The 27,421-nt window shown below is 40.4% G+C and overlaps 1 protein-coding gene across 1 annotated transcript; it reads left to right on the top strand.

Annotated features, from left to right (window-relative positions):
• The first annotated feature begins 689 nt into the window (after nt 1–689).
• Nucleotides 690–25,891, top strand: atp6v1c2 (ATPase H+ transporting V1 subunit C2). Its single transcript, XM_026229184.1, has 13 exons — nt 690–1,023; nt 8,558–8,625; nt 15,771–15,835; nt 16,086–16,148; nt 16,947–17,041; nt 17,152–17,243; nt 21,152–21,250; nt 21,338–21,406; nt 22,020–22,112; nt 22,496–22,583; nt 23,636–23,733; nt 23,826–23,955; nt 25,751–25,891. The coding sequence occupies exons 1-13, from the start codon at nt 898–900 to the stop codon at nt 25,844–25,846; spliced, it is 1,182 nt and encodes a 393-aa protein (XP_026084969.1). The 5' UTR covers nt 690–897; the 3' UTR covers nt 25,847–25,891.
• The last annotated feature ends 1,530 nt before the right edge of the window (nt 25,892–27,421 follow it).

Raw genomic sequence — 27,421 nt, 5'->3', positions numbered from 1 at the left:
TATACATATATACACACACACACACACACACACACACACACACACACACACACACACACACATATATATATATATATATATATAATGCAGGCAAGTAATGGACTACAATTTGTAATTAATCTACCCTGCTGTGTGTGTGTGTGTGTTTGTGTGTGTGTATGGTGCATGCATTAAGCACTGAAACAATGAACACATCCATGCTAAGCATGAAGATTTTTGATGTTTAAAAAAGATGTGTCTGGAAATAATTTCAGCATCAAGGAATGTGATGTGAGAAGAGCATGTCTCTTATTAAGGTAATGTTTTCACAAAACACTGCTTAACCTGCAAGTCCCCTGTCTGCCATACCTCACATATCTCATGAAGCATGTATACTTCATTCACTTACCTATTTAATGTATAATACTACATTCTATCTTCTTTTATTCACTATTGTAGGTGAGCTTCTGACACCTCTCTGTACAAAACACACAGTAAACATAAACCACAGTTAACATAAATGTTCATTAATTAGATATAAACAAAGAAACATAAAGCAATTTCTTCTGAGTAATTGGTTTGCTGAATATGTAGGCTATTATCACTTCAATTCTGTGACAGATGGCATTAAATACTTGAACTGAATCATACACAATAATGAGTTTTGTAAAAACTTGAAGATGGATCTCCCAGACATTTCTTAAAGCTTGTCTCGATGAGTTATTACCTCATTTACTCTCATCATGAAACTTTAGTGTCTTTAGAACATGAGAATTGTGCTCGTCTGTCTGAGAAACCTAATCTGTTCGGACACTGTAGTCGGCAAACCAGGGACTGCTCAATGTTCGTCCGCTAGAATTCATAATTGGACTCCTTCTAAGTCACAGACTGCTGTCACAGGTGAGGAGAATCAGCACGATGGAGTTCTGGTTGATTTCGGTTCCTCTGGATAAAGTCAGCTGTCAGTCTTTAGAGAAACTCAAACGGGTCTCAGCCAAAACCGATCAGACCACAAGCTCCAGATTCCACATCCCAGAGCTGAAGGTAAGACAACACTCTTCTTTAAGACTTCTGGGCTCTCTGGAGCATCTCCGGTGCTTCACTGTGGGCCAGTTTGAGGCTGATTTTTGCTAAAGGAAAATAATCAATGGACAATAAACAATGAAAAACAAACTAAACAGGTTTTTTCTTAGACACTTTCCATGAATCAAGTACAAAATAGGGTTTGAAGTTCTTAACAAAAATCTTTTGTTAACACAAAAAGGAATAAAAATGTATTATTTTCAAGCAGGTTTCCGAAACAGTAGGGAAACTGCACTTGCCCAACAGTTTCTGCCATTGTTTGGATAAAAAAGGCAGTCCTTCCCCAAACCAATGCCATTGGTTGAGCCAGAATTTGACATGTCTGGCCACTCAAACATTGTTTTGAAAGCATTACAGAGCCACAGTGTTACACTCTTTAGAAAGTGAGAAAGGAAGCTTATCATAAAAAAAAAAAAACACTTTTCACCTTTAACTTTGATTAACAGAAGTTTAAGTGTGTATAGAATGATAATGGATAGCATGAGGTCTATTTACCAAACATGTGACTGGTTTTGAATTTCTCTGTCTTGGCAACATGACTCTAGTTAGTGACCAATTTGTTCCAAATGAATAATTGGATACAAAAAGAGCTTAACTGTGTGTCTGTCTGCGCACCAAAATAGGTATTAGATTGCATCCTTCAGTCAAATATCTCCATAAGGAGTGCACTTCTTGAAAAATGGTCTCAGAAATTCATGTTTTGTAGATTTTTGATGCTAAAACTTTAAATTGGCTAAATATTTGATCTCTCAAAGGTTTAAGTCATATATATTTTTGGGGGGCATGGAGTATAATTAGTCATTAGTGTTTCTTAAACTAAGCCCCTCAACACGTGAGAGGCAGATAAACGCTCCGGTTACGTACGTAACCTTGGTTCCCTTTCAATATTTTACTCGTACTGCGTTGAAGACGATATGGAAAAAACTCATTTTGTCTCCTCAACTGAAGCGTTATTCAGTCAAGCAGTGAAACTGCATGTCCATCGCTTCGTTCTAGTGCTCAGTGCTCTGTAGCGTCGACCAGATGGCAACAGTTCAAAGAGGGAGTGTGCTGGATGTGAGGGGTCCAGAGTGATTTTGACAGCCCTTTTTCTCACTCTGGATAAGTACAGTTCTTGAATAGATGGGAGAGTTGAACCGATGATTCGCTCAGCAGTCCGGACTACCCTCTGTAGTCTTCTGAGGTCAGATTTAGAAGCTGAGCTGAACCAGACAGTTACTGAAGTGCAGAGGATGGATTCAATGATGGTGGAGTAGAACTGTTTCAGCAGCTCCTGTGGCAGGTTAGACTTCCTCAGCTGGCGGAGGAAGTACAACCTTTGCTGGGCCTTTTTCACAATGGAGTCAATGTGAATGTCCCACTTCAGGTCCTGAGAGATGGTGGTTCCCAGGAACCTGCATGACTCCACTGCAGTCACAGGGCTGTTCATGATGGTGAGTGAAGGGGGGGTCTCTCCTGAAGTCCACGATCATCTCCACTGTTTTGAGCGTGTTAAGCTCCAGGTTGTTGAGAGTGGACCCGACAGCCAGCTCTTTTACCTCCTGTCTGTAAGCAGACTCGTCACCGTCCTGAATGAGGCCGATGAGTGTGGTGTCGTCTGCAAACTTCAAACTGTGTGAAGATGGGGGCCAGCTGGTCAGCACAGGATTTCAGACAGGCTGGTGTAACACAATCTGGGCCTGGTGCTTTTTTCCTTTTCTGCTTCCGGAAGACCTGGCGCACCGCATCCTCGCTGATCTGAATTGCAGGTGACCCACCTGGGAGGGGGGATGCAGGAGGTGTGAATGGTGAGAGTGCTTGATTGGAGAGGTGTTCAGGATGGGTTGCAGGAGCTGTTAATGGTGTGAACGGTAGTTTGGAGAGGCATTCAGGGCTGGTTGCAGGAGTTGTGAATGGTGTGAATGGTTGTGTGGGGAGGCGTTCAGGGCTGGTTGCAGGAGTTGTGAATGGTGTGAATGGTTGTGTGGGGAGGCGTTCAGGGCAGGTGATGGGTGTTCTTTCAAACCTGCAGTAAAACTCGTTCAGATCGTCTGCCAGTCGTTGATTCTCTACAGTGCTGGGGGGTGGTGTCTTGTAATATTGGCCGCTTCGCCACAGGCATTCAGATTTCTTCTCCTTCAGCGACGACGATTCTTCGCTGATCTCCGCTGAACTGCTCGCCATTGACTCGCCTCACAATGGAATGCAACTGTTGGCTTCCCGCTGCAGAAACATTCGCTTCCCTGTCACTATCAGGCGAGAGAGAGAGAAAAAAGAGCAAGTTTCTATAAAAAAGCTTTTTTCTATGGTGTGTTGCAAGTGCCGGCTTGTCATTGCAGCTCGTGCAGAGCCGCTCTGCATGCTGATGACGGGCACAGCGAGTGTGTGGCACGCTTGGGGAAACCCCACGCTCACACAGGGCTCGCTGAGAATTCATGTTCTCACTGCGAGAATATGAATCTCGCCTCTCTGTGCTCACGGATGGCTTTATTTTCAGAGAGTGATCTCGCTCCTCTCACCCTCTGGTTTATTAGAAGTTGTCAAAGGTGATGTGACACTTCCTGCCAAAGCTTGCTTCATCTGCTGCTGTCAGTCGCCCCAAAGCCTCGACTCGCCAGCCTCCAAAGCAAGCACCCTCTGCTGCTGCCGCTGCCCAACCTAAGAAATCGAAGACTCGACACAGTTCTTGCTTGGCCACCAGATGGTTTCAGTTCCTTAAGCGCCCTTGGCCCAAGATAGCTGCCGTCATCCTGTTCTACAGGCAAAAAAGAGGAGGGGGCTAAGTCTCGCTACGGCCAGACCACCCCCCAAACTGCTCCGTGTGTTCTGCCGTCCACCTTGTTCAGTCCCAGGTGTCAACGAAGTTGTATTTGCTGCAAAGCGCTGTGATAGCGCACAAAATAAAAAAACACACTCTTTCACAAAAAGAGCAGTTTTCCTCTCATACCACTCACAAGTGCTATGTCCCTGTGCAGGGGAAAAGCATTCAAACTAATTCATCCCCTGTTCATCCTGGCCACACAATGGCAAGTCATTCCCGGAGTGTCAGATTGGTTTATGGGAATAATAAATCATCACTACTCCCTACAGTTCCCATGATGACCCCCGCGCTTCTGCGGGGCAGTCGCCACTTCAGTGCACCACGAGATCATGCATATTCTGCGTGCCAAAGTAGAAAATCTGCTGGTGAAAGGAGCTATAGAGCTATAGAAGTCATTTCCCCAGCTCGTCGTGACGCAGGGTTTTACAGCCGGTACTTCTTAGTTCCCAAGAAGGATGGTGGGCTGTGCCTTATCCTCGATCTAAGATGTCTGAACCGCACCCTCATGAGACTGCACTGCAGAATGATCACACTGAAACAAATCCTCTTGCAAATATGCTCAGGGATTGGTCCTTTCCACTGGATCTGAAATACGCTTACTTTCACATCCAGATAGCCCCCCATCAAAGGCTGTTAGGCCATCCTTAAAATATTCTTGTTTGCTGTAACCCGACCAACCCTGTCAATTTAGGACCGACTCAATTTATTTATTAATTTTTTTGCTTTTAGTCCGACCAACTTGCCGGTTGTAAATTTGCGTTAAGACCGACCAATCTTGTTTTTTTTTACTCTTCAAACAGCTAATACAAAAGCAATAAAATAATATTCATAATATTTTAGTAAGTATTGTAAATATATAAACTGCCTAGGCCTGGCTACATACAAAAGAAGGCTACGTTCTTTCTTTAAAAAAAAAACCCCTGTGACGTATGTTTACATGGATGTCACACTTTGGCCTGTGCGTTCGCTTCGTCTCATACTCTCATTCATTGTCAGAGTGAATAGTTCGCTCTTGGTTATGATGGCTGCGGCTGCGGCTGCAGTAAACAAAATGTTCGCAGTCACTGTTCAAAGTCATACGGGTTCAGGCACCATAATACATCAAAAAATGTATTAAATCAACTCAACACCGCTTTAACTTGGCACGAAGTTCTGGAAAAGCTGTGCCCAGATCTTTTCACATCACTTCTCCCGTTTAGTCTAAAACCGTGACCGTGTCGACTGACACTTTATGTTCGAAAATCTATTGCACTAATCGATTGGACCAACCAAAACATGTTTCAAAAATGGAAATTGATATTACCATCCTTTTCTCGAAGTGCGTCCAATTTTTTTTTTTTTTTTGGAACACACATCACACAGTAACTACAGCTTCGGACACACACGCACAACAGCAAATAATACTTCTGCACAATGTTCTAACAAAAAAAAAATTCTGTCGGTATTCAGACAGTCCCATGCATACAGATACAGATTCTGATTAGAATTGCCTATGCGATTTTTTTTGTTGTTGAAATTTTACAATCGATTCAATAAACACTTGTCTCTCAAATCAAACAGTATTTTTTAAACAAAAGTGACAACCCAAGAAAGCAAAGTAAACGGTCTCTCATTTGTAGGTTGCATTGACACCTAGCGGTGAAAAAGTTAAACAATATAACTATCTCATTTTTTTTTCACCTGAAATTCATGCAATAAACATGTTTTGACAAAGATTTAAATTTGTTTGTGGTCTATATAGCCTGCATCAAAATTAGGTTTGCAATTATGCGCCCAAAGGCACAGGTTGAAGACCCAGTCAGTGACGTCACGATATGCTAATTACTTTAAATTTATACCTGTGTAATCACCATCACCCATCACATTTTTTTTTACATTGAAACTTGAAAAAAAAATAGACCTACCTAACCAAAATATTTTTAAGGATGGCCGTATTGAGATTCGCCTTCAAGGGTGTGGCTTACCAGTACAGGGTCCTCCCCTTCGGGCTGTCGTTGGCTCCTCGCACGTTTACAAAGTGCATGGATGCGGCTCTCTTCCCTCTCAGGCAGAAGGGAATCTGCATTCTCAATTACCTCGACGACTGGCTGGTTCCGGCTCAGTCAGAGGTGGAGGCCTTGAGTTACAGAACCCTGCTCCTCAGCCACCTGGAATGCCTGGGGCTCATGGTGAATTTTTCCAAGAGTTTGCTGTGGCCCAGAATGTCGTTTCTGGGAACAGTGCTTGACTCAGTGACAATGAGGGCAATGATGGTGAATGAGCGCACCGTGTCTCTACAGCAACTCTCGTCCTCTTTCAAAATAGGTGCCAATGGTCAAAAGAGGACAGCAGGCTTCACATCAACTGCCTCAGGATTATTACAGTTCAGCGAGCCTGCCAGGGCTTCCTGTCAGACCTAAAGAGCCATGTGCTGGTCAGATCAGACAGCTTGATGGTGGTGTCATACATAAATCACCAAGGCGGGCTGTTGTCGACGCAACTCTTCAGGCTAACGTTGCGACTACTGGAATGGACCCAGAACAATCTTGGTTCCCTGAGGGCAGTGCACCTACCGGACAAACTGAACCAGGGTGCGGACATGCTTTCGAGTAGCAGAGTCCCCTCAAAGGCTTGGATGCTTCACCCGCAGACAGTTCAGAAGATATGGGAGATATGGAACAGGACTGGCCCAGCCACCATCTTTATGCTTTTCTTCCGATTCCTCTGATACCCCAAGTAATCAGGCGGGTCAGGGATCAGAGATGCAGAGTCTTTCTTGTGGCCCCACTCTGGGAAAATCAACATTGGATAGCCAACCTGTCACAGATGCTGACTGCGGCCCCTTCAGAGCACAAGTGGTTACTCTCTCTGCATTAAAAAACACAGAGGAAGATCAAGAGCTGAATCTACTATGCCCTCTAAAGGCACTAAAATTCTACATGGAGCACTCTGCGCCAATAAGGCGATTAGAAAAGCTCTTTGTATGCTTTGGAAACCGCACCAAAGGGTTGCTGGTCTCGAAGCAAAGGTTTTCTAAGTGGATTTTGGACATAGCTAGCCTACTCTTTCTTGGGCCTGCAATGCCCAATTGGAGTAAGAGCCCATTCGATGAGCAGTCTCTTCATCTTGGGCATGGTCTAGTTGTGTGACTATCGCAGTAATCTGTTCAGCAGTTGGTTGGAACTCGCCGTCCACATTTGCTAGATTTTATAATCTAGACCTCCCGGCACTTCATGCTAGGGTACTTTCTCTGTAAGGTCACCTTTTGTTCCTGAGTCTCATGCTCTTGGCCATTCTTTGCCCAAGACTCAGAATCTGCTCGTGTGCACTCGGTCCCTTAGGTACCGAGGTGATATGAGCATGGGACGATTAAGCTAGGCCAGATATAACCTCACTTATTTTGCTCCTAGTTGCTATTGTCATATCTTGGTATCATAAATCAAGTATGATTGGTCGCTCCTTCTTAGCATGGCATGCTTCAACTGGGTTCCCGTAGCATCTTCGACGCAGAACAAGTGAAGTATTGAAAGGGAATGTACTCGGTTGCTAATGTAACCTCGGTTCAATGAAATACGGGAATGAGTACTGCATTCCTTGCCATGCTAAAAGTCTGCACGACTAAGTCGGTGCGTCAGTTGAAGTAGGTTTGTGCAGCACTGCTGCCGAGCCATTGGTTAGTTTCTATACACTGCATGAACCGATGTGATTCACTAAGGCTTCAGTTCAGGAGAAAAAAGGAGTTTTTCCCATAGTGTCTTTGACGCAGTACTTGTTCACGTATTTCAGGGTACCAAGGTTACGTTAGTAACCGAGTACATTCCCTGAGATAAGGGAATGAGCATTGCATTAACACTCTATGGGGAAACTCCTATTTTCTCTGATTCTGAAGTCTGATTTGATCTCGTTCATATAATAGCTGCTCCAACTAATGGTCCTTCAACTAGCCAAAAGGGGTGGAGCCAACTGCTATATAAGTCAGCTCTAAGTGCCATATTGTCAGAATCTTAGAATCTTTGTTTTGACTGAAGTTACAGTCATCGCCTTGCGTTCAGCTTCTTGCTTCAGAAGTTTCAGAAGGAGAAAAGTTCTAACAAAATGATGCACTGAGCCAACTTATATAAACATTTTGGAGGGTTGAATCTCCATTGTTTCTTGCAGCTACACGAACATGAACAGATCAGAATTCAGTATCAGAGTTAACAAGAGTTTTCCAATAATGTGTTTAAGGGATAGTTCACCCAAAAATGAAAATGTGATGTTTATCTGCTTACCGCCAGGGCATCCAAGATGTAGGTCCCTTTGTTTCTTCAGTAGAACACAAACTGAGATTTTTAATTTAAACCGTTGTAGTCTTATGGTGTAAGTGGTTGGGATTCACAGCTAAAACATACAAAAATATTTTTGCACTGCATTGATTCATGCAATGTGCAAACTGTTAGAACTCTCCTGAACTTGTTCTCAGCAGCAGGTGCATGAGGCGTCCTCTACTTCTTCTTCTTGCTTTATGGCGGATCGCAGACTTATAAGTTCATTACCGCAACCTGTCTGGTACATTGACACTCCTAATTGAGATTGTAGATAGAGTGTCAGTGGTCCATTTGAGAGATAGGTGGCGAGAGAGACCGTTCAAAAAAGAATTTTGTAAAAATTTTTATGATTGATTCGTCTATAATGCCATTGCTGTAGCTCTTTTAACTTTTTGTAATGTTTGTGAAGGTAGGAACGCTGGATGTGCTGCTGGAGGTCTCTGATGACCTGTCCCGACTGGACTCCTATACAGAGGGGTAAGAACTGTTTTATTGGATATAAGATTTGTGTGTATCTAAATACAAAAACAACATGTATTTATTAGCTAACTACTTTCAATATTACAATACATTGCAGCAATAATAGACCATAATAGTTTTTCAACTGCCACCAGAGTTACTTTAAGTTATTCTTCAAGTATGATGCTAATAATCGAATATTTTTAGGTGATGAGTTCACAATCACTTAAAGTTTGCTATATAAAATAATAGACAGAAAAGCAAATTTTAATATTAAAAAAAAATATTTGTCATGACCCTGGCTCTTTCTTTTCTTTTCTCATCCCCTGCCTCCCTCTGCTGGTTGTTTTATGTCCTACTTACTCTTCTTACACTCTTACCCATTATCTCTACCCCTCGTTACTGTCAGCTGGATCTCATTCTCACATCGTCACACCTGTTCTCTATCTGCCTCTTTTGCCCTTGCTATATGTAGCTCACTTTTTCGTGTCCGTGTGGAACCGTGACTTCTCAGAAGTTATAACCCGTCTTGTCTTGTCCCGTCCTGTCCAAGTCGTGTTTACTTATCTAGCCTCGGTTTTGCTGCTGTGTTTCATCTCTTCTATGCTGTACCCAGTGGCCTCTGTTGAGAGTTGCAGAGGGCCCCTCATCTCGCCTGTTGTCCAGATCTCATTGACCAAGAGCCGCCTGGATCTGCGGCTGATATCTTCAGTTACTGTTTTGGGAAGAAGCAACAAAGCACTCCTGAGTTACCATTTGTGAATATTTAGTTCTGTTTATGAGCCTTGTGGCACTTCTTAATTTGCTCATTAAAAGACTGTACCTGCTTTTCGTCTCTGGACCCCTCTGTTTCACCACAGAATAATCTGACCAGAAGTATGAATCAGACTGGAGGTCACCAAATCCAGACCGCTGTAGAGATGCAGGGGGTGTTGCTGGGAAGGCACAATGAAGAACTCGCCCTACGGCTCGCCGTGTTGTGGATTCGTTGTCCATTCAAGTGACCGATCTTTCTCAGCGACTCCGCTTACTTCGGATGGACGCTCCCCAGTCTGGTCCTCAGGATCCGCCCCAGCCGTGGGTGAACAACCCCTATGTTACTCTGGAGAACCCACAGAGTGCCTGCCTTTCCTGACTCAGTGCGAGGTACTCTTCTCGCTTCAGCAGTCTTCCTACTCCAGAGAGCATTCCTGTCTCGCCTATGTCATCTCACTTCTCAAAGGAAGAGCTTCCACAGTCAGTTCTCCTTCTGTAGCCGCTATTGCTCCTGAACCGATGCAGCTGGGAGGGATCTGAATCTCAGCTGCTGAACGCCAGCATCGGATCGTCAACCACCTCTGTCTCTACTGCGGCTCGGAGGGACATTTCGTTAGTCGTAAGAGGGCACTGGTGAGCGCCTCTTTTCTGGTCCCTCAACCGCACTCCCGGACCACCTTTCCTGTTTCTCTCCGCTGGGCCAATTATTCTACTTCCGGTCTAGCCTTGATAGGGAAACTTTATGGACAAGAACTGGGCCCTGGAACAGGGTATTTCTATTGTACATCTTCAGGATCCCACTTCTGTCTTCGCCCTGGATGGTAGCGTTAAGTCTCACCGTGTCCGGTAACGGAGACTAAATAGAGACTATTTCTTTTTTAATTTTTAAAGTGTGGTTTTGGGTCACCCATGGTTGCCCGAACATAACCCTCATATTGATTGGGCTAAGAATTCCATATTCTCCTGGGGCCTGTCATGTCATTTCAAATGTCTTGTGTCTGCCACCTCTCCTGTGTCTACTGTTTCTGTTTTTTCAGGAGGAGCCAGGGGATTTGTCTGGGGTTCCTGAGGAGTACTTCGATCTGCGGGTGGTTTTCAGTCGTTCCTGGGCCACATCTCTTCCTTCGCATCAGCCATAAGACTGTAGCATAGAGCTTCCCCTGGGTACCACTCCTCCTCGCGGGAGTCTCTATTCTCTCTCGATCCCCGAGTGCAAGCCTCTTGAGAAATATCTCTCAGAATCATTAGACATGGGCACTATCGTTCCCTCCACCTCTCCTGTGGGGGCTGGGTTCTTTTTTTGTGAAGAAGAAGGATGGTTAGCTGCTTAGGCTTGAATGACATAACGGTTAAGAACTGGTACCCTTTACCCCTTATGTCATCAGCCTTTGAAATTCTTCAGGGGGCACAATACTTCACAAAACTAGACCTTCGAAATTCCTATCATCTTGTACATGTCAAGGAGGGTGACGAGTGGAAGACGGCATTTAATACACCAGTGGGGCACTCTGGGAGACTGCCCAGGCAGCCTTCGAGTGTCTCAAATCGCTCTTTTCATCCGCTCCTATCCTTATCAACCCTGATTTAGAAAGACAGTTAATCGTTGAGGTAAACGCTTCAGAGGTGGGTGTTGGGGCCATTCTCTCTCAGCACTCCTCGGCTGATGAGCAGTTCACCCCTGCGTCTTTTTTCGTATCGCCTTACTCCTGCTGAACAGAATTATGATGTGGATGGCCGAGAGCTTTTGGCCATTCGTCCTGCATTAGGGGAGTGGCAGCACTGGCTGGAAGGTGCTGTTGTCCTGTTCGTAATCTGGACTGACCATAAGAATCTCGAATACATCTGTTTAGCCAAGAGACTCAATGCCCGTCAGGCTCGCTGGTTCCTTTTCTTTACGCGCTTGGATTTTACTATCTCCTACTGGCCGGGGTGCAAGGATTTAAAGCCTGACGCTTTCTCACGTCAGTTCCCTTCTTCAGAGCCTGTGCCTACTGATGAGGGCATCCTCCCTCAGCAGGTCATAGTGGGCACGGCCGTCTGGGGAATTGAACGCCTGTTAAAACGCGCCTTGTCTCGTACTCATACGCCTAGCCTCTGCCCTAAGGGGCTTTTGTTTGTGCCTCCATCCACCCATCGCGCTGTTCTTCAGTGGGGGCACTCATCTAAATTATTTGCTCACCCGGGGGTCAGAGGCACTATTGCCGCCATTCGTCAGAGGTTTTGGTGGCCCTCCCGTCAGCGAGATATTCACTGCTGTATCGCATCCTGTTCAGTCTGTGCCCAAACTAAGGTCAGTAATAGACCCCCAGCGGGGTATCTAAGACCTTTGCCTGTGCCGTCTCGCCCGTGGGCTCAGATTTCCCTTGATTTCATTACTGGGCTCCCTCTCTCCAGAGATAACCACGTTATTCTCATGGTTGTAGATCGCTTTTCTAAGACTGTCCACTTTATTCCCCTTCCTAAACTCCCGTCCGCCCGAGAGACCGCCCAGACTATCGTTGAACATGTTTTTAGGATCCATGGTCTCCCTGAGAACGTAGTATCGGATAGAGGACCACAATTCTCCTCCCTCTTCTGGAAGGAGTTTTGTCGCCTTATCGGTGCCTCAGCCAGTCTGTCCTCCGGGTTTCACCCACAGACTAATGGTCAGGCCGAATGCGACAACCAAACTATCGGTCGGCTGTTGAGCAGTCTTGCATTTCGTAATCCCGCATCTTGGGTAGAACAGCTTCCATGGGCAGAATATGCCTAAACAATTCAAGGCTGCTTAGGTTACAAGCCCCCCACTTTCCTTCTGACACCGAATTCAAGGTGCCTTCCGTACGAGCGTTCATCCAGTGTTGCAGACGAAATTGGAGAATGGTCCTATCCGCTCTTTGTAGATCGCGCTCCGTTATGCGGCGGTCTGCTAATAAGTGCTGTGTCAGAAGCCCTTGTTATGTCCGTGGACAGAGGGTTTGGCTCTCTACCACTAACCTTACCCTTCAGTACCCCTCACACAAGCTGGCTCCCAAATTCATTGGACCTTTCCGCATCATTAAGGTTCTTAGCCCAGTCTCGGTCAGACTCAGATTGCCAGCCAATCTCCGACGCGTTCATCCTATGTTTCATGTTATTTGAAGCCTTTTATTTGTGCCCCTTCGTCCTGTCATGTCCCCGGTCGATGTCAAGGGCTCTCCCGTGTACCGAGTTCATAGATTACTTGATGGTCGCTGTAGGGGGAGGGGTCATCAATTTCTGGTCTATTGGAAGGGTAATGGTCCTGAGGAGAGATGCGGAGGAGGATCCTGAGGAGATACCCTCCCGGGACGTTCTGGACCGTTCGCTCATAGACAATTTTGTCTTCTAGTGCGCCAGGAGGCGCACCTTGAGGAGGGGGTACTCAAGTCAAGTCAAGTCACCTTTCTTTATATAGCTCTTTAAACAAAATACATTGCGTCAAAGCAACTGAACAACATTCATTAGGAAAACAATGTGTCAATAATGCAAAATGACAGTTAAAGGCAGTTCATCATTGAATTCAGTGATGCCATCTCTGTTCAGTTTAAATGGTGTCTGTGCATTTATTTGCAAATCAAGTCAATAATATTGCTGTAAATGAAGTGACCCCAACTAAGCAAGCCAGAGGCGATGGTGCCAAGGAACCAAAACTCCATCAGTGATAGAATGGAGAAAAAAACCTTGGGAGAAACCAGGCTCAGTTGGGGGGCCAGTTCTCCATCTGACCAGACGAAACCAGCAGTTCAATTCCAGGCTGCAGCAAAGTCAGATTGTGCAAAAGACTCATCTGTTTCCTGTGGTCTTGTCCTGGTGGTCATCTGAGACAAGGTCTTTACAGGGGATCTGTATCTGGGGCTCTAGTTGTCCTGGTCTCCGCTGTCTTTCAGGGCTGTAGAGGTCTTTTCTAGGTGCTGATCCACCATCTGGTCTGGATACGTACTGGAAAAGAGATGGTTAAAGAGATGGGTCTTTAATCTAGATTTAAACTGCAAGAGTGTGTCTGCCTCCTTAACAATGTTATGTAGGTTATTCCAGAGTTTAGGAGCGAAATAAGAAAAGGATCGGCTGCCCACAGTTGATTTTGATATTCTAGGTATTATCAAATTGCCTGGGTTTTGAGAATGTAGCGGACGTAGAGGATTATAATGTAAAATGAGCTCATTCAAATACTGAGGTGCTAAACCATTCAAGGCTTTATAAGTAATAAGCAATATTTTAAAATCTATACAGTGTACTGTCATGAACCTGGCTCTTTCCTTTTCTTTTCTCATCCCTTGCCTCCCTCTGCTGGTTGTTTTATGTCCTACTTTCTCTTTTTACACTCTTACCCATTATCTCTACCCCTCATTACTTTCAGCTGGATCTCATTCTCACATCATCACACCTGTTCTCTATCTGCCTCTTTTGCCCTCGCTATATGTAGCTCTCTTTTTCATGTCTGTGTTGTCGGATTACGTAGCAGAGTGTAACCATGACTTCTCAGAAGTTATAACCCGTCTTGTCTTGTTCCGTCCTGTCCAAGTCATGTTTACTTATCTAGCCTCGGTTTTGCTGCTGTGTTTCATCTCTTCTATGCTGTACCCAGTGGCCTCCGTTGAGAGTACCAGAGGGCTCTTCATCTCGCCTGTTATCCAGATCTCACTGATCAAGAGCCGCTCGGATCTGCGGCTGATATCTTCAGTTACTGTTTTGGGAAAAAGCAACAAAGCACTCCTGAGTTACCATTTGTGAATATTTAGTTCTGTTTATCAGCCTTGTGGCACTTCCTAAGTTGCTCATTATAAGACTGTACCTGCTTTTCGTCTCTGGACCCCTCTGTTTCACCTGAATCTTGTAATTTAAGTCAATGACATCTTAATAACAGTATAGCAGATACTTGCATAAAATTATAGAAATACCAGTCGTTATCTATATCTCTACTCTATATCTCCAATAATATATCTTAGTAAAATCTAGATGCTTAGTTTTATGATTTAAACATATAATGCAATGCAATAAAATAATGATTGAGAGATGAACAAATAAACATTCCTGAAAAGCCAGATTTGAGACTGACATTTGAATATGATTTTTCTAAAACTTGATGTATGGTTAATCGAATAAAGTTGCTTCAGTCAAATATAACAGTTATAACAATATCCAAGTTATTCATACACTTCATAAAAATCTGTAAAGATTTCACAGCATAAAGACACATGAAGCATGATGATGCTGTACAATAATACTAAAACACCTTTTACTTGCTGAAGACATCTAAACTACTGTAGATTGTGAGTAGATTGTGTGTAAAATACAGGTTTTTCAGCACAGTTCAGATCAATTAGTGGCCTTACAAATGATTTTATTTTGTATTAATATTCTATTAGATTTTCTGTTTGTTTGTTGGACTAGCTTATAGATGAAACTGATGTGTTCTATAGCACGTTTACCTATGTGTGTTTATGGGAAAACTCTCAAGCTGCTCTAATACAAATTTCAGCGAGTCACTCAATCCAGTCGAGTCCAGTTTCAGGTGCCAGCTGACATGAGACTTCCCGTCTCAGCTGCAGTGTTTATGTGTTGTGGAAACTGCCCTCTCTTTTACTGCTTTCTCTCTTTTCAGTCTACAATATCCATTCATTTGACTTCCAAACAAGGTTGCACTGAGTTCAGGTGCTGGGGTTGACCTTCATAGCTGCTCTAAGTGTTAATATCAGTGTGGTTTTAATGCTTAATTATCATTATCCTGGATGAGAGATATTTTGCCACTCCAAGATCACTGAATATAAGGATTCAAACAGTATTGTATATTATATTTTTAATCAGATTTTTTTTTTTAAAATACACTTTAACAGACTTAAATATAACTACGTATTATGAAAATAATACACTTTAAAATAATCCAGTTAAGACTGAACTGAATGTAATGTTTTCAGACAAGTGTTATTTTGCATTAGATTTTGTTTTTATATTTGATGTTTTCATGTAAATTTCATTTACTGTTTGAGTTTTTAGTTTATTTAGTTTCAGTTATTTTAGTACTTCAACTTAAACTAAACTAAGATGAGACATGATGCTTCTTCAACTTGCTGAAATAAAATAATTGTAAGTTGATGTATATATATATATATATTTCAGTTAACATTATTTTATTTCAAGTATTGCATTTTTATTGTTTTAGGTTTAGTTAATGAAAATAACACTGACACATAATTGCATGTCATTTCCATCTAAATGAAAATTTATAATAGTTTATCTTAAAATTAAATATACTTTTAAAATCTGAAGTACACTACATGTGCATATTTAATACAATTATGCACAAAATTAATAAATTAAAAATATAATTAAATGCTGTAAAAAGTGTCAGTTCATAATACACTGTACATGAACACTCTTCTGCCTTCTCTTGCATCGCTATAACACAGGGTGATGCGTCAGACCTCTCAGTGTTTGGCTGAGGTGATGGAAGACAGCATGCTGGTGAACGGAGGTGAGTGAATGTGGGGTGCACTCCTCTGTAACCGTTAAACCTGTTCCATAAGAAAGCAGAGAAGAGCTCATTAGCAGAAGGCCACCTCCTCTGAGCCGGGCCATGTTTACTGCGAGATCAAGTTACATGTGACATAATCATGGCTTGATGGAAGTGCTACTATGCAAATGATCATTGCCTTGCACGGTTATTTCATTTCTTTGATTGTTAATCAAAATTCTTAATAATGCTTTATTAATATTATCAGCAGAGCACAGGACTCATCAGAAAGATCGACATGCAACACAGAAATCGTACTTCCAGACTATACAAGGTATGCTAGAATTTGCAAGCTACCCCTTATGAAACAAAAATATATTGCAGTATATTGGAAAATATCATGTGATATATTAGGCATATATTCTTATATATATATATTTATTTTTTCCAATATATTTCAATATATTGAAAGCGGCAATCATTTGTATATTTTGCAATATATAATATAGGTATCATGAATATATTATTAAATGTATTCAAACATATACAATATTAGAAAACAAAAAGGGAAAATAATATATTACAATATATCACGATATATTTTAAGAAATATATTGGTAAATATATTTTCCTTTCGTAAGGGACTGTAACTTTCTGAGCAAGAACCAACCTTATTGGTATAAAGTTATAATCATATCATATATTATAGTCATATCTTTCAACCCTTGTGAGAATGTAGTGCACTGAATTATCAAATGTGCTTTTTTATAAAAACTATGAAATTATGAAATTACATATGAAGATGTACTTAAGTCCAGTTAAGTGGGTCAAAGTGGCTCTTTTTAAAAGTATGTTAAAAACACTAAAGTATACTTTTTTGCAAGGGAAGTTTTGTCATAATCAGGTAAACTTGCTAATTGATTCCACACTAAGTGAAAGGAAGTTTAGTTTTAGTAGTTTATAGGTGCACTTTGGGGTTTGGTTTTCCTTCCACACAAATTATTAAAGGACATTCTGATTAGTAAATGAGAAATCACTTTATCTGCCTGCTGTTATCATTACGCTGCTGTTTAGCTTACAGCATTCACCTACAGTTTACTGCTTTCTGATTCAGTGTTTCTTGATGTTACAGTGGATTTGGCAACATATGTGACCAGGTTTCAATGGGACAGAGCAAAATACCCCACTGCACAGCCTCTGAAGACCCTCACTGACATCATCTCCAAAGTATACACCTTATACGAAACACATTTTAAACAATAACAACAATTTGTTTCAATATATATGTTCTATTGTATAAATGTTTGTCTGTGTGGGTGGATGTGTGTGTTTGTTAGCAAGTTTCTCAGGTGGACACCGAGTTGAAATCACGCAGGGCTGCTTACAGTCAAGTGAACGCCAGTATTCAAAGCTTTGAGAGAAAAACTGAGTGAGTTTTTTTTTTTTATATAAAAGTAGGATATTTTCCAAAATGATATAATTTTCCATAATGAAGTCTATTTTAGGACCATTTTTTCATGATTCTTCAATCCATTTTTTTCACAGCTCCTAAAGAGAAATATTGATAGGAAAAATTAGACTGAAGGAAAAATTATATTTCAATGCTTTAGTGTTCTCCCAAGAAAAAACTGCATTTACTTAAGAAATGTTCTTCACTTACAAAACCTTTGTGACATTAATAATAATAATAATAATAATAATAATAATAATACTAAACTGTAGGGAGAAAAATCATATCAATGCTTTTGTTTCTCACAAAGTTTACCAAAAGGTTATGAGAGTGAATTGCAAACATTCCTGAGTTGGAGAGGGAAGTAAACGAAGCAGGAACTCTTGTGAATTGGCCATTATAATTTAATTTACCTTCTCTATCCTAATGTAGTACTCAAACATCCTACCAAAGGAAGGATGAAACCTCAGTAAATAGCAATCCATACCTTTGATATTGCCACTCCTCCAAGGGTGAACATACATCCTTACAAACAAAAACAAAAGCAGGACATAATGCTTTGCCCAGTAACTCTCATCACTCAGGCTTCGAACCTCAAAGGAGCCACAGGGGAGCTTAGGCCCTACTTCAAGACATCAGTGTAACTGGAGGAGAGCAGCTCATACCTTGCCTTGAGTAAAGGCACTCTACCTATCCAAAGGAAACAAAGTAGACGGAATATATACTGCACCACCCAACTCTGTTCATCTTGCTCAACCCTTGACTAGAGGGAGCAGGTGACAAGGCACGACAAGGAGAGTGGTTTAGTTCTAAAACAAAATCTCCTCAATGCCTGTGAAACATCACATAAACCTCCTAGACAGGGAGGCAAACAAGAGAAAGGCAGACTTTCTGATTGCCAATAACTCTTGCTCACTACACTCTAAACTAGTGGTGGGCATAGATTATTTTTTTTAATCTAGATTAATCTCACTGTGATCTTGAAATTAATCTAGATTAATCTAGATTCAAATGGCTCATTCAAATTCTGCCGAAAGCATTCAGAATATGTGTGTTACCCAAATAAAATTGACAAACAGTAAGTCTTTGAGAAGGGGTTTAGCTAGGTGGTGCATTAGAAGAGGGGCTCATCTCCTGTTTCCAAAATGCATCACAAACTGCTTGAAAAAAGCTGTAAACTAATTCCACATTGCACAAGGTGCAAACAACCTTACGCCTGTTTCACACCAATGTTTACGTTTTTTCAAGTTTGTAGGTGTGAAGGTACAAAAACCAAATAATTAAATGTAAGATAGCACTGGATAGTCTTCAATGTAATAATGAAATATACAATCAAACCTACATTTATTCACACACCTTCAACATTTCTCACATTATTTCAGTTTTGCTATATGTATATCGAAAATTATACCTGGTGTCTGAATAATTTTTGGTTTGACTGTTAAAACTACAAAGTAATTCAGTCAAGAGCAGTGAGTGATTTTCATTTTCATTTTCTTGGATTAACATTACAGCAGCCAGTCGCTAAATTAGGCGTGGTCACTTTAAGAGACGATGAAAGCATCCAATATAATACACATCCCATTTTTTTCCTCAACTGTTTACTTTCACTTAAGAAATAACTGACAGTTTTTTCGAGCATAATTTCCAAGGATATTTTGACATATTTTGTATGTATTGTCGGCACAAAAGCAAAAATAAACAAATTCGATGTTCGGTTCAGTGTCGCTGTCCGTGATACACGTCTCTCTCTCTCTCTCTCTCTCTCCGCACCGAACACAGCGCGCGAGTAACCAGCTGCTCCGTTCAGCTTTTCCGCGTCTTGTGTTTGGATGCTTTAATGTTTAAATCGACAAGCGGCACAGCTTAACAACACGTGAGAAAGATAAGCTTTCGTGACGATGCGCAGTAGTGGCCCGTAAACTCTCCTGAGCATCTTTTTAGGCTGGCCTCAGCCAGTCGGTTATATAAAATATCAAGGTGAAAGTCATCATAGCTTGCTTAGTATAGACCCAGCTCCCAACCCAACTTTGAGAATAGATTAATGGCGATATTTCTTTTTATCGCCCGATAAGAGTCTCGCGTTAACGCAGCACGTTAACGCCAATAACGGCCCACCACTACTCTAAACACAAAGAGGCATCAGGCTTATGCCTTACTTATTAAAACCCACTACATGGAGGAGAGCAGCTCAATCCTGACTTAAAAACACTTATCCAGGACATGCTATAGCTGACCCTTTTTTCCAACACTAACTATATTATGCAATATAAAAAGAAGGTTGCCCCACAGGCCAACTACCTCCGCTTGCCAGCTTATTTAATGGGGTCATATGATGCGATTAAAAAATGTCCTTTCTCTTTGGAGTGTTACAAGCTCTTGGTGCATAAAGAAGATCTGTAAAGTTGTAAAGACTAAAGTCTCAAATCCAAAGAGATATTCTTTCTAAAAGTTAATGCTTGTCCACGCCTTCCTAAAACTGTTGCACAAATGTTCACGCAAAGAACAAGGCATAACTTTTATTCTAACTTTTGCCACCGGCACCATGTTGTGGAGATGCTTTACATCCTTATGAAAGTGAAGCTACTTTGTTTGGCCTTCCAAAAGAGGACACAACTAGAAATTAGTGGTTAAGTTGTATTAACAACACTGTTCCAGAAGAGTTCAACCCAAATATTCAGATGTGTGCTGTACATTTTGTGGAGGAGAGTAGCCTACAATACTGGTGTTTGTTTCTATGAAATCAGGCAACTCCAACTTTGCAAGAACAGTCTAATGCTACGTAAAGTACGTTTACTTATGTAATGAATTTGCAACTTATGATTCAAACGTGAATTTTGAGCAGTGTAGAATAGAGCTTGTTGTTTGTCGTTTCTCTGATCACAAATGCAGACATGGTTTTGTTTATGCAGTGTGATACCGAATGCAACATGTAATCTTAAGAGGTTTTCTACCAAGCAACCATCCACAGAAGAGTGTACAATTCTACTTTAGATCCTAACATCGTGGATAATTTATAGCAGGTCCTGGAGAAGTGCCTTCATTTAAATCAGGGTTTATCTTGGCTGCCTGCCTTTCCTTTGGTTGCCCCTGTCTAGGAGTTTTGGGTACTGGATTTATAGGGACTAAATGGGTTTTTAAGAAGGCTAGAAAATTTGTGGAGTGGAGTAGGTGGATTTAAACTGCCTGAACTCTTTCTGCATCTAATTCATCAGAATTAGAAATGCCACATTTAATCAGTCAGGTTAGAACCAGACATGAAATCAGAGCTAGCCCAAAAAGGAGAAATACTGTCATTTCCTTAATCCTGGCCTACAAGCCCCACAATCGATCGTGTCCTGCTGCAGATGCTCTGTTCTCATCCTTCAGGAGAGATTCAAGCGTGAGTTGAGCTTCCCACCAGCAAATGCATCAAAAATTATGTTTGCGTCGTGCAAACACTAAAAGAGATTCAAGGAATAACAGAGCCTCTTATGATGAATGCATTGAGCCTCCCATTCCCTTGAGAGCTTTAGGCAAACAAAGTGTGTGTTTTGCCTATGAATTGCCATGTTTGCTACATGGGTTCAGACACTAGTCATCCTGTTGGTGTTCCCCATAGCATCATGTCCGGATGCTACGCTAAAGTTCCACTTCGAAAGGAAATAATTTGTTTTGCGAAAAATTCGAGTGAATGCAGCTTCTTGGGAACACAAAAGCATCGAAACATACATTTCCTCCAATTTAAACTTATCCAATCACCATGTTTCCTTAGGTGCTCCGTACATTTCCTCCTTAAATGTAAAAATGTAAAATAAGATTAATAGTTTTTTGAAATGTGACCATGGACATTTACGTGAGATTCAAAGAAAACTTAATGACCATCGCCTACTGCTGTACTTAACCAGGGGAAGCTTGCAGACCCGTGCATTGACCAATATTGTGAAAAGGAAGGACTTGGTTTTGAATTCAGAGTACCTCACAACCCTGCTAGTTGTGGTGCCCAGGTCAGTGAGAACTCTAAGAGCAAATCTTAACGAACATATTATTGATCAAACCATTTTCTGAATCTATTTGTTACATCATCTTTATAGAACGGCATATGCTTTATGGGAGAAGACATATGAGTCGATGTCAAAGTTTGTGGTTCCTCGTTCCAGCCGGTTGGTCCCCATGCATGTTTATTGAGTAAAATCAGAAAATAATAATTTTAATTGTTTAAATGTTGTTTAAGTGTTCCTGTAGCTCAAGTGGTAGAGCATTGCACATGGTTGGGGGTTCGATTCCCTGGGAACACATGATAGGTAAAAATGTATAGCCTGAATGCACTTTGGATAAAAGCGTCTGCTAAAAGCAATACATTTAATTTAATTTTTTTATTTAATTTAAATGTATTAGGCGTAAATTAGAAATTAGTTGATCATTGATATCTGAAAATCCACTCGTGTAATTCATCCAAAGTGCTATTAAGACATTTTTATTTAGCTATGACGAACGACTGGAAAGCTCATGAAAATTCAGTGAACAAAAGGCTGTTGTTTTGACTGTCCAAATCTCGTCCTACATTTCTTGCTTTAACCATGTAGTAGAAGTTCAATCTGGCTGTATTATGGCTGTAGTCTGGGAGATGGTTTCTAACTCATTGGCTCTGTGTATTGTGTCTCTGTTGCATACATATCAACCAAACCATGATGGACATTTTCAGTTTGCCTCTTTTGCATATTTTTTTTTTTTTTTTTGCAAAGCATAATAACAATGTTTCTGTTTGTATAACAGGAAGTTGATTGAGGATGTAAATGCAGGAATTTTCACAGTAACGCTGTTTAAGAATGTCACTGCCGAATTCAAAACCAATGCCAAAAAGCACAAGTAAGCTTACTCTCCAATTTTTACTAAACAACCTTGCTAAAAATATTTCATATATCTGCAAGTACACTCTCAGGGGGAAAAAAGGTACCCTTTAAAAAGGTACACTTACCTTATTTACCTTTTAAAGGGTGCAAGGTAGTATTTAGACTGTACATATTCAAACCTGAATGGTGCATATTAATACCTTTTCTGAAATGTATAGTGCCCCATGACAGCTTTTAAACCTTTTTTTTCTGAAATGTACAGTTTTTTGTTATATATATACTTTTAAGATTTTAAGTACACTACAAGTACATAGTCAATGCAATTATGTGCACTTCTTTTAAGGGTTGGCATGCCTCTGTACTTATTTAGGCTAAATAATTAAATGTGGTGGCCAACAGGTTTACAGTGCGGGAATACAACCTGGATGAAGGCGAGAAACAAATGCAGGAGATGAACCGTCTCACTTTGAATAAGAAGGAACTGTGTGTAAGTAAATCCTAATGACTAAGAGCCTATTCCTTTTCATAATGTATACACTTAACATTATTAATTTAAAGTTCTTTATTATGCACTGGTTACTGAGACAAAACAGACCACAGAACAGATCAAATAAACATTTTTCATCAATAATTCTTAGATGCAACCTCCTGTTTTTCCATTTTCACACTTTTATTATTTTATTTTATTTATTTATTGTCTGTCACCAACAGCGTCTGACATATGGAATATTAATGACACTGTCACAGTGTCTGGGTTGTGTTCCCTGGGTTTCCACTAGGTGTCCTCCGTTCCCTCGGTGTCTGTCACCTTATCACTTCCTGTTCCCTTATTTGGTCACCTTCCTCCTTGTTTTAGTTAATTGATTGTTCCCCACCTGTCTCCAGTTTCTCTCATTATCCTTCTGTGTATTTATACCCGGTCTGTCTGAGTCTGTGTCACGGAGTCCTTGTCTTATGTGTGATACTTCCCTGAGTCTGCGCTTGCCGTGTGTTCTTGTTTTTGTTTGTTATGTTATTGGATATTCTGGTTTTGACCCTGCCTGGACTGTTTACCCTTTTGGATTTGCCCTTTAATAAAGTCTCATACCTGCACTTGGATCTCTTCTCGTTTCCTGTATCACCGCACGTGACAGATACAAACTTTAAAATCTAAAGCTTCAGTATACTACACTTAAGAATGACGAGACTGCAGGATGTTGTCTAACCATGATTTTCAGCTTCAATTTGTCCATTTTACGCATTTTATGCATGCATGCAGTTTTTTTGTTGTTTGTTGTTGTTTTTGTTAATTCTGATTATTGACCTTATATACAAACTAATATTCCAGTTTGTCTGAAGTTTAATATTCATTTTTAAACCACTTAAAATAGAGAAATAAGGATGGGCTTGTGAGAGGAACTTTTTTGGGGGAAAGTGAGAGATTAAGTTGAAAAAAATAGACAATATACATGCTATTAAAAAATTAATGGCCAGTAAAAGTTTTATTTGATGTCTCAAGAATTAGTGCAATGATAACAGCATGGATGTTTGTCCCAACAGAGAACATTTGTGTGTTGGCTAAAGGTGAACTTCAGTGAGATCTTTGTGGCCTGGATTCACATCAAGGTCCTCCGTACATTTGTTGAGTCAGTTCTAAGGTAAAATTACCACTTGAATAAGCAAACTAAATAAATCATAAATATAAAACTTAACTTATAAAACTTATAAAACTCAGTGCAATCTCTCTTAGGTATGGTCTGCCGGTCAGTTTCCAAGCTATTTTGCTACAGCCCGGTAAGAAGAATAGAAAGCAGCTGAGGCAGCAACTCGGCTCTTTATTCAAACATCTCGACCCAGCAGCGGTGACCGGTAAACCAGATGTACGATTTTCCCCCTCTCTTACCTGAATTCCCATTTCCAAAACAGGAACTATTATATTTTATATTTATATAAGAAATATTTAAATGATGCTATTTAAGTGTTGTTTGCATATGCATATGGAGATATTTTTAAATAGCCATCAATGGAAAAATATGTTATTTAACGGCAGATGGTGTAGTTACCACATATACCAGCATGGATTTATTATCATGCCATTTCAAAGTTGTGTGACTTTTTAATTCGTCCATAAAACATGAAAGAAGAAATTCCAAAGAATTACAGGCCTGCTACTTGCTCTTTTGTAATGAATGGGGACTGAAATGCTTCAAAAATTACACATAGAAATACCTCAAAAATATAACTCTAGTCCATATGAGCTAAATTTCTAAAGCTTTGTGTCAAGTATCGTCAGAAGTTGTTGTTTTTGCTGTAAGAAACTTCTTGAGCTGTTCAATGACATTAGCTGTGTCACAGTTATGCGTTTAGTTGTAGTCTCTATTGGTTTCAGTTTCATGGATTTCAAGGCTGCGTTCCACTTCGTTTTTTATGCCCTTCACTTGCAAACTCCCTCTGTCTTGTTTACTCAGATGTACGTCATTGATTAAATGCATGAGTGCCCACTTCTGGGGAAACCCTTGCAATGGGCTGAACTGGAAGACCCCAAGCCCTTGATCAGTTATAATCAGCTATTCAGTTGGCTTATTGTTTACATTTTCCCTTTACAAATTTATTTGGTTCAGGATTCTATATGTATAGGTATGCCTGACTGATATAAAGGTAAATAAAAAGAAAAAAAGAAAATCAATTATTTATATATTCTAGAGTTGTTTGGGGTGGGGATAAATAAAATGCGATCTGTGATGATGTAATAATCGTGTTGCATTGTGATCTATGGATCTTCCTGAAGTGTGCATATGAAAAAGACTCAAAATCAAGAGGTCAAAGGTCTGTCCATATAAACTTGCCTTGTCCACTTTGCGAAGTGGAACGCACCCCAAAAGGGTGGTGGGGATTCCCCCGAGGGGAAGTGATTAGGGAAATTTGTGAGTGTATGACTAAAAGTGGAGTGGAACACAGCCTTAGTTTGTTCACAGTCAGTTTCCTTTTTCCTCTATCTTCGTTACCTGCCACTTCTGTTTCCATGGTTATTATCTCTGTCATCACAGCTGTTCATTATTAGTTATTCATCACTGAAGCTGTGCACTCCTTGTGCATTCTTCATTTGTCTGATATTGTTTGTGTAAGTCAAGTCTTTCGCATTCTTTATCTGTTGGGCCTGCCTGTATTTTTTTTATATGAAGTTCGGAATATTGCATAAAAAAAATGCTCATAAAATCTTAAAATGTGCATAAGAAATGAATGCACATTGCAGTTGAGGTGGCTATTTTTTTATTCGGTTAGAAAACATGCAGATAAACTATTCTGAAAATGAATGTGCCTAATAACAACTTACTGAATACATTTTCTGATGCTCAACAAAAAACCTCATGTGACTTTGCCTCAACAGATCAAATAATTAGATAAGCAGATTAACCAGAAGAGCAATCCCCTTGCACCCAATCTTAAACTTTTAGTCAGTCTGAAATGCCTGAGCCAAAGTCTGCAAATAATTTGGTATAATTACCTCCCAGAACTTGAAAAACAGGTTTGCATTCCCAAAATTCAAGCATCCAAACACAAGTTTACAGCAGTCAGAGACGTCCCTGATTGCAGCTAACTTTTTATTTTTATTAATAGTTTCCAGCATTTTCCCAGGAAGTGAAGATTTTGTTTTCTTGCTGTTGTTCTTTCTAGGTGGGGCTTGATATTCCAGATGGAAGCAGTGGCCAGCAGGAATATTTCTCCTACATCTTTTATCCAATCAAAATTCATTTGGTGGATCCAAGTTAATGCTAAATCACAGAATAAAGATATTTGGCACCCTGACAGACAGATGGAATACATTGGTTACTGAGTGTGAACTTTTTTATGGCCTAAACTATTTGAAGACAGATACATTTATTTGACAACGGCTGGTTACTATGCAAATGACTATTTTTGTTGTTATATGTTCATGTATTTTCACTTCTTATGCCCGATCAATTTAAATAAGGCTTTCCGTGTCTAATTACAAGACTCCGATGAATAACCCAGAAGTACAGAATGTAAATAGACAGGGTAGGTAAACTTTAATTTTGTAATTAAACTGTAATCATTTCAAAACATTCTGGTTGTAGTAAATGTGTTTTCAATTGCTGCTCTGACAGTTTTCTTCTACAGATCTGCAAAAGCACCATAATTTTTCTTAGGTACAGTAATGCTAATCTTGAAGGGGTCATGTTATGATTCTGAATTGATTTATTTAAAATAAAACACCTCTCCAGGAAACACCACAGCCTTCGATAAACCCAGCCACAATATCCACAATGTTCCTCTTCAGTACAACACTGACAATATAACAGCAATAAACTTAGGTCAGAAAGTAACAATGTATTTACTGTCAGTTTATTGCCAGCGATATTAAACTGGTTTGCAAAATATGACAGCAATTTCAACAGAATATTCACAGAAAAAACATTTGTGACCAATCACGGAAAGTAGGGACACAAGTCGGTTCTGGGGCATTTTGAAAGTGTAGTCTCCAAGCTTTCCAACTATGTGTAACACATGGAAATCTGATAATATTCGGAGAAGTTGTGGCCATTTGAAGGTAGGCACTCAAAAAAGCTCAAAAAGCAGAAAATAGCCTCTGAAGATTGTGCAGTTCTCACTGCTGCGAGTGACAATGGGGCTCATTTACATCTGATTTAGATAAGCCATACCCCCTGCATAGCAACGACAGACACAGCGGGAAAAATCGGACCGCATACTATTAATAATAAAGGAGAATGTGCATTGTAAATGTCAGTAATTTGTCTTTTTTTTTTGTGACTTTTATAAAAATGATTTAGAAGCTGAAATATGTGAGTTTTATCTTTTTATAAAAAATCTTTAAAATGTGGCCATCATTTTTTATATTATTATTTTAATGTTTATGTAAACAAAAAGTACATATTGATGCTAATTTTATTTGTTATTTGCTGGTTTTCTACATAAAACGTGGTGAATTGATTTCATTGTGTAGCATTAGGACTTTTTTAACAGGATTCTGTGATAACCGATGAGCTATGAGCTAACTAATAACAATAGGTAGATATGGGAAGGTCTAAACATGGACTAAACATGAGATAACATGTACGTGTTCTTAGAATGAACACAAAACGACAAACTTTGATGTTTATGGAAACTCACCCCATAAGAAACAGAAAAGTATTCTTGCAGATCTCGATGCCTCCAATGAAATAAGTCGTTCAGGCACACTTTCTCTTTGTCGGGGTCTTCTTTGTGGATGCACAAACTTTGGATTGCACTGTGCGTCTATTTGCCTCTAAATGTTACGGACTTTCCCCATTTCTCTGTCTTTATCCCCATAAAATGTTACTATCG

This window comes from Carassius auratus, chromosome 42 (assembly GCF_003368295.1).
Source record: "Carassius auratus strain Wakin chromosome 42, ASM336829v1, whole genome shotgun sequence".
Lineage (NCBI taxonomy): Eukaryota > Metazoa > Chordata > Actinopteri > Cypriniformes > Cyprinidae > Carassius > Carassius auratus.
This window is presented reverse-complemented; position numbering and strand designations above follow the sequence as displayed.

Coding starts and splice junctions, on each gene's coding strand:
- atp6v1c2 (XM_026229184.1), top strand. CDS start 898: ATGGAGTTCTGGTTGATTTCGGTTCCTCTGGATAAAGTCAGCTGTCAG. Junction 16,149..16,946: donor GTACTTCCAGACTATACAAG/GTATGCTAGAAT, acceptor TTGATGTTACAG/TGGATTTGGCAACATATGTG. Junction 23,734..23,825: donor TTTGTTGAGTCAGTTCTAAG/GTAAAATTACCA, acceptor AATCTCTCTTAG/GTATGGTCTGCCGGTCAGTT.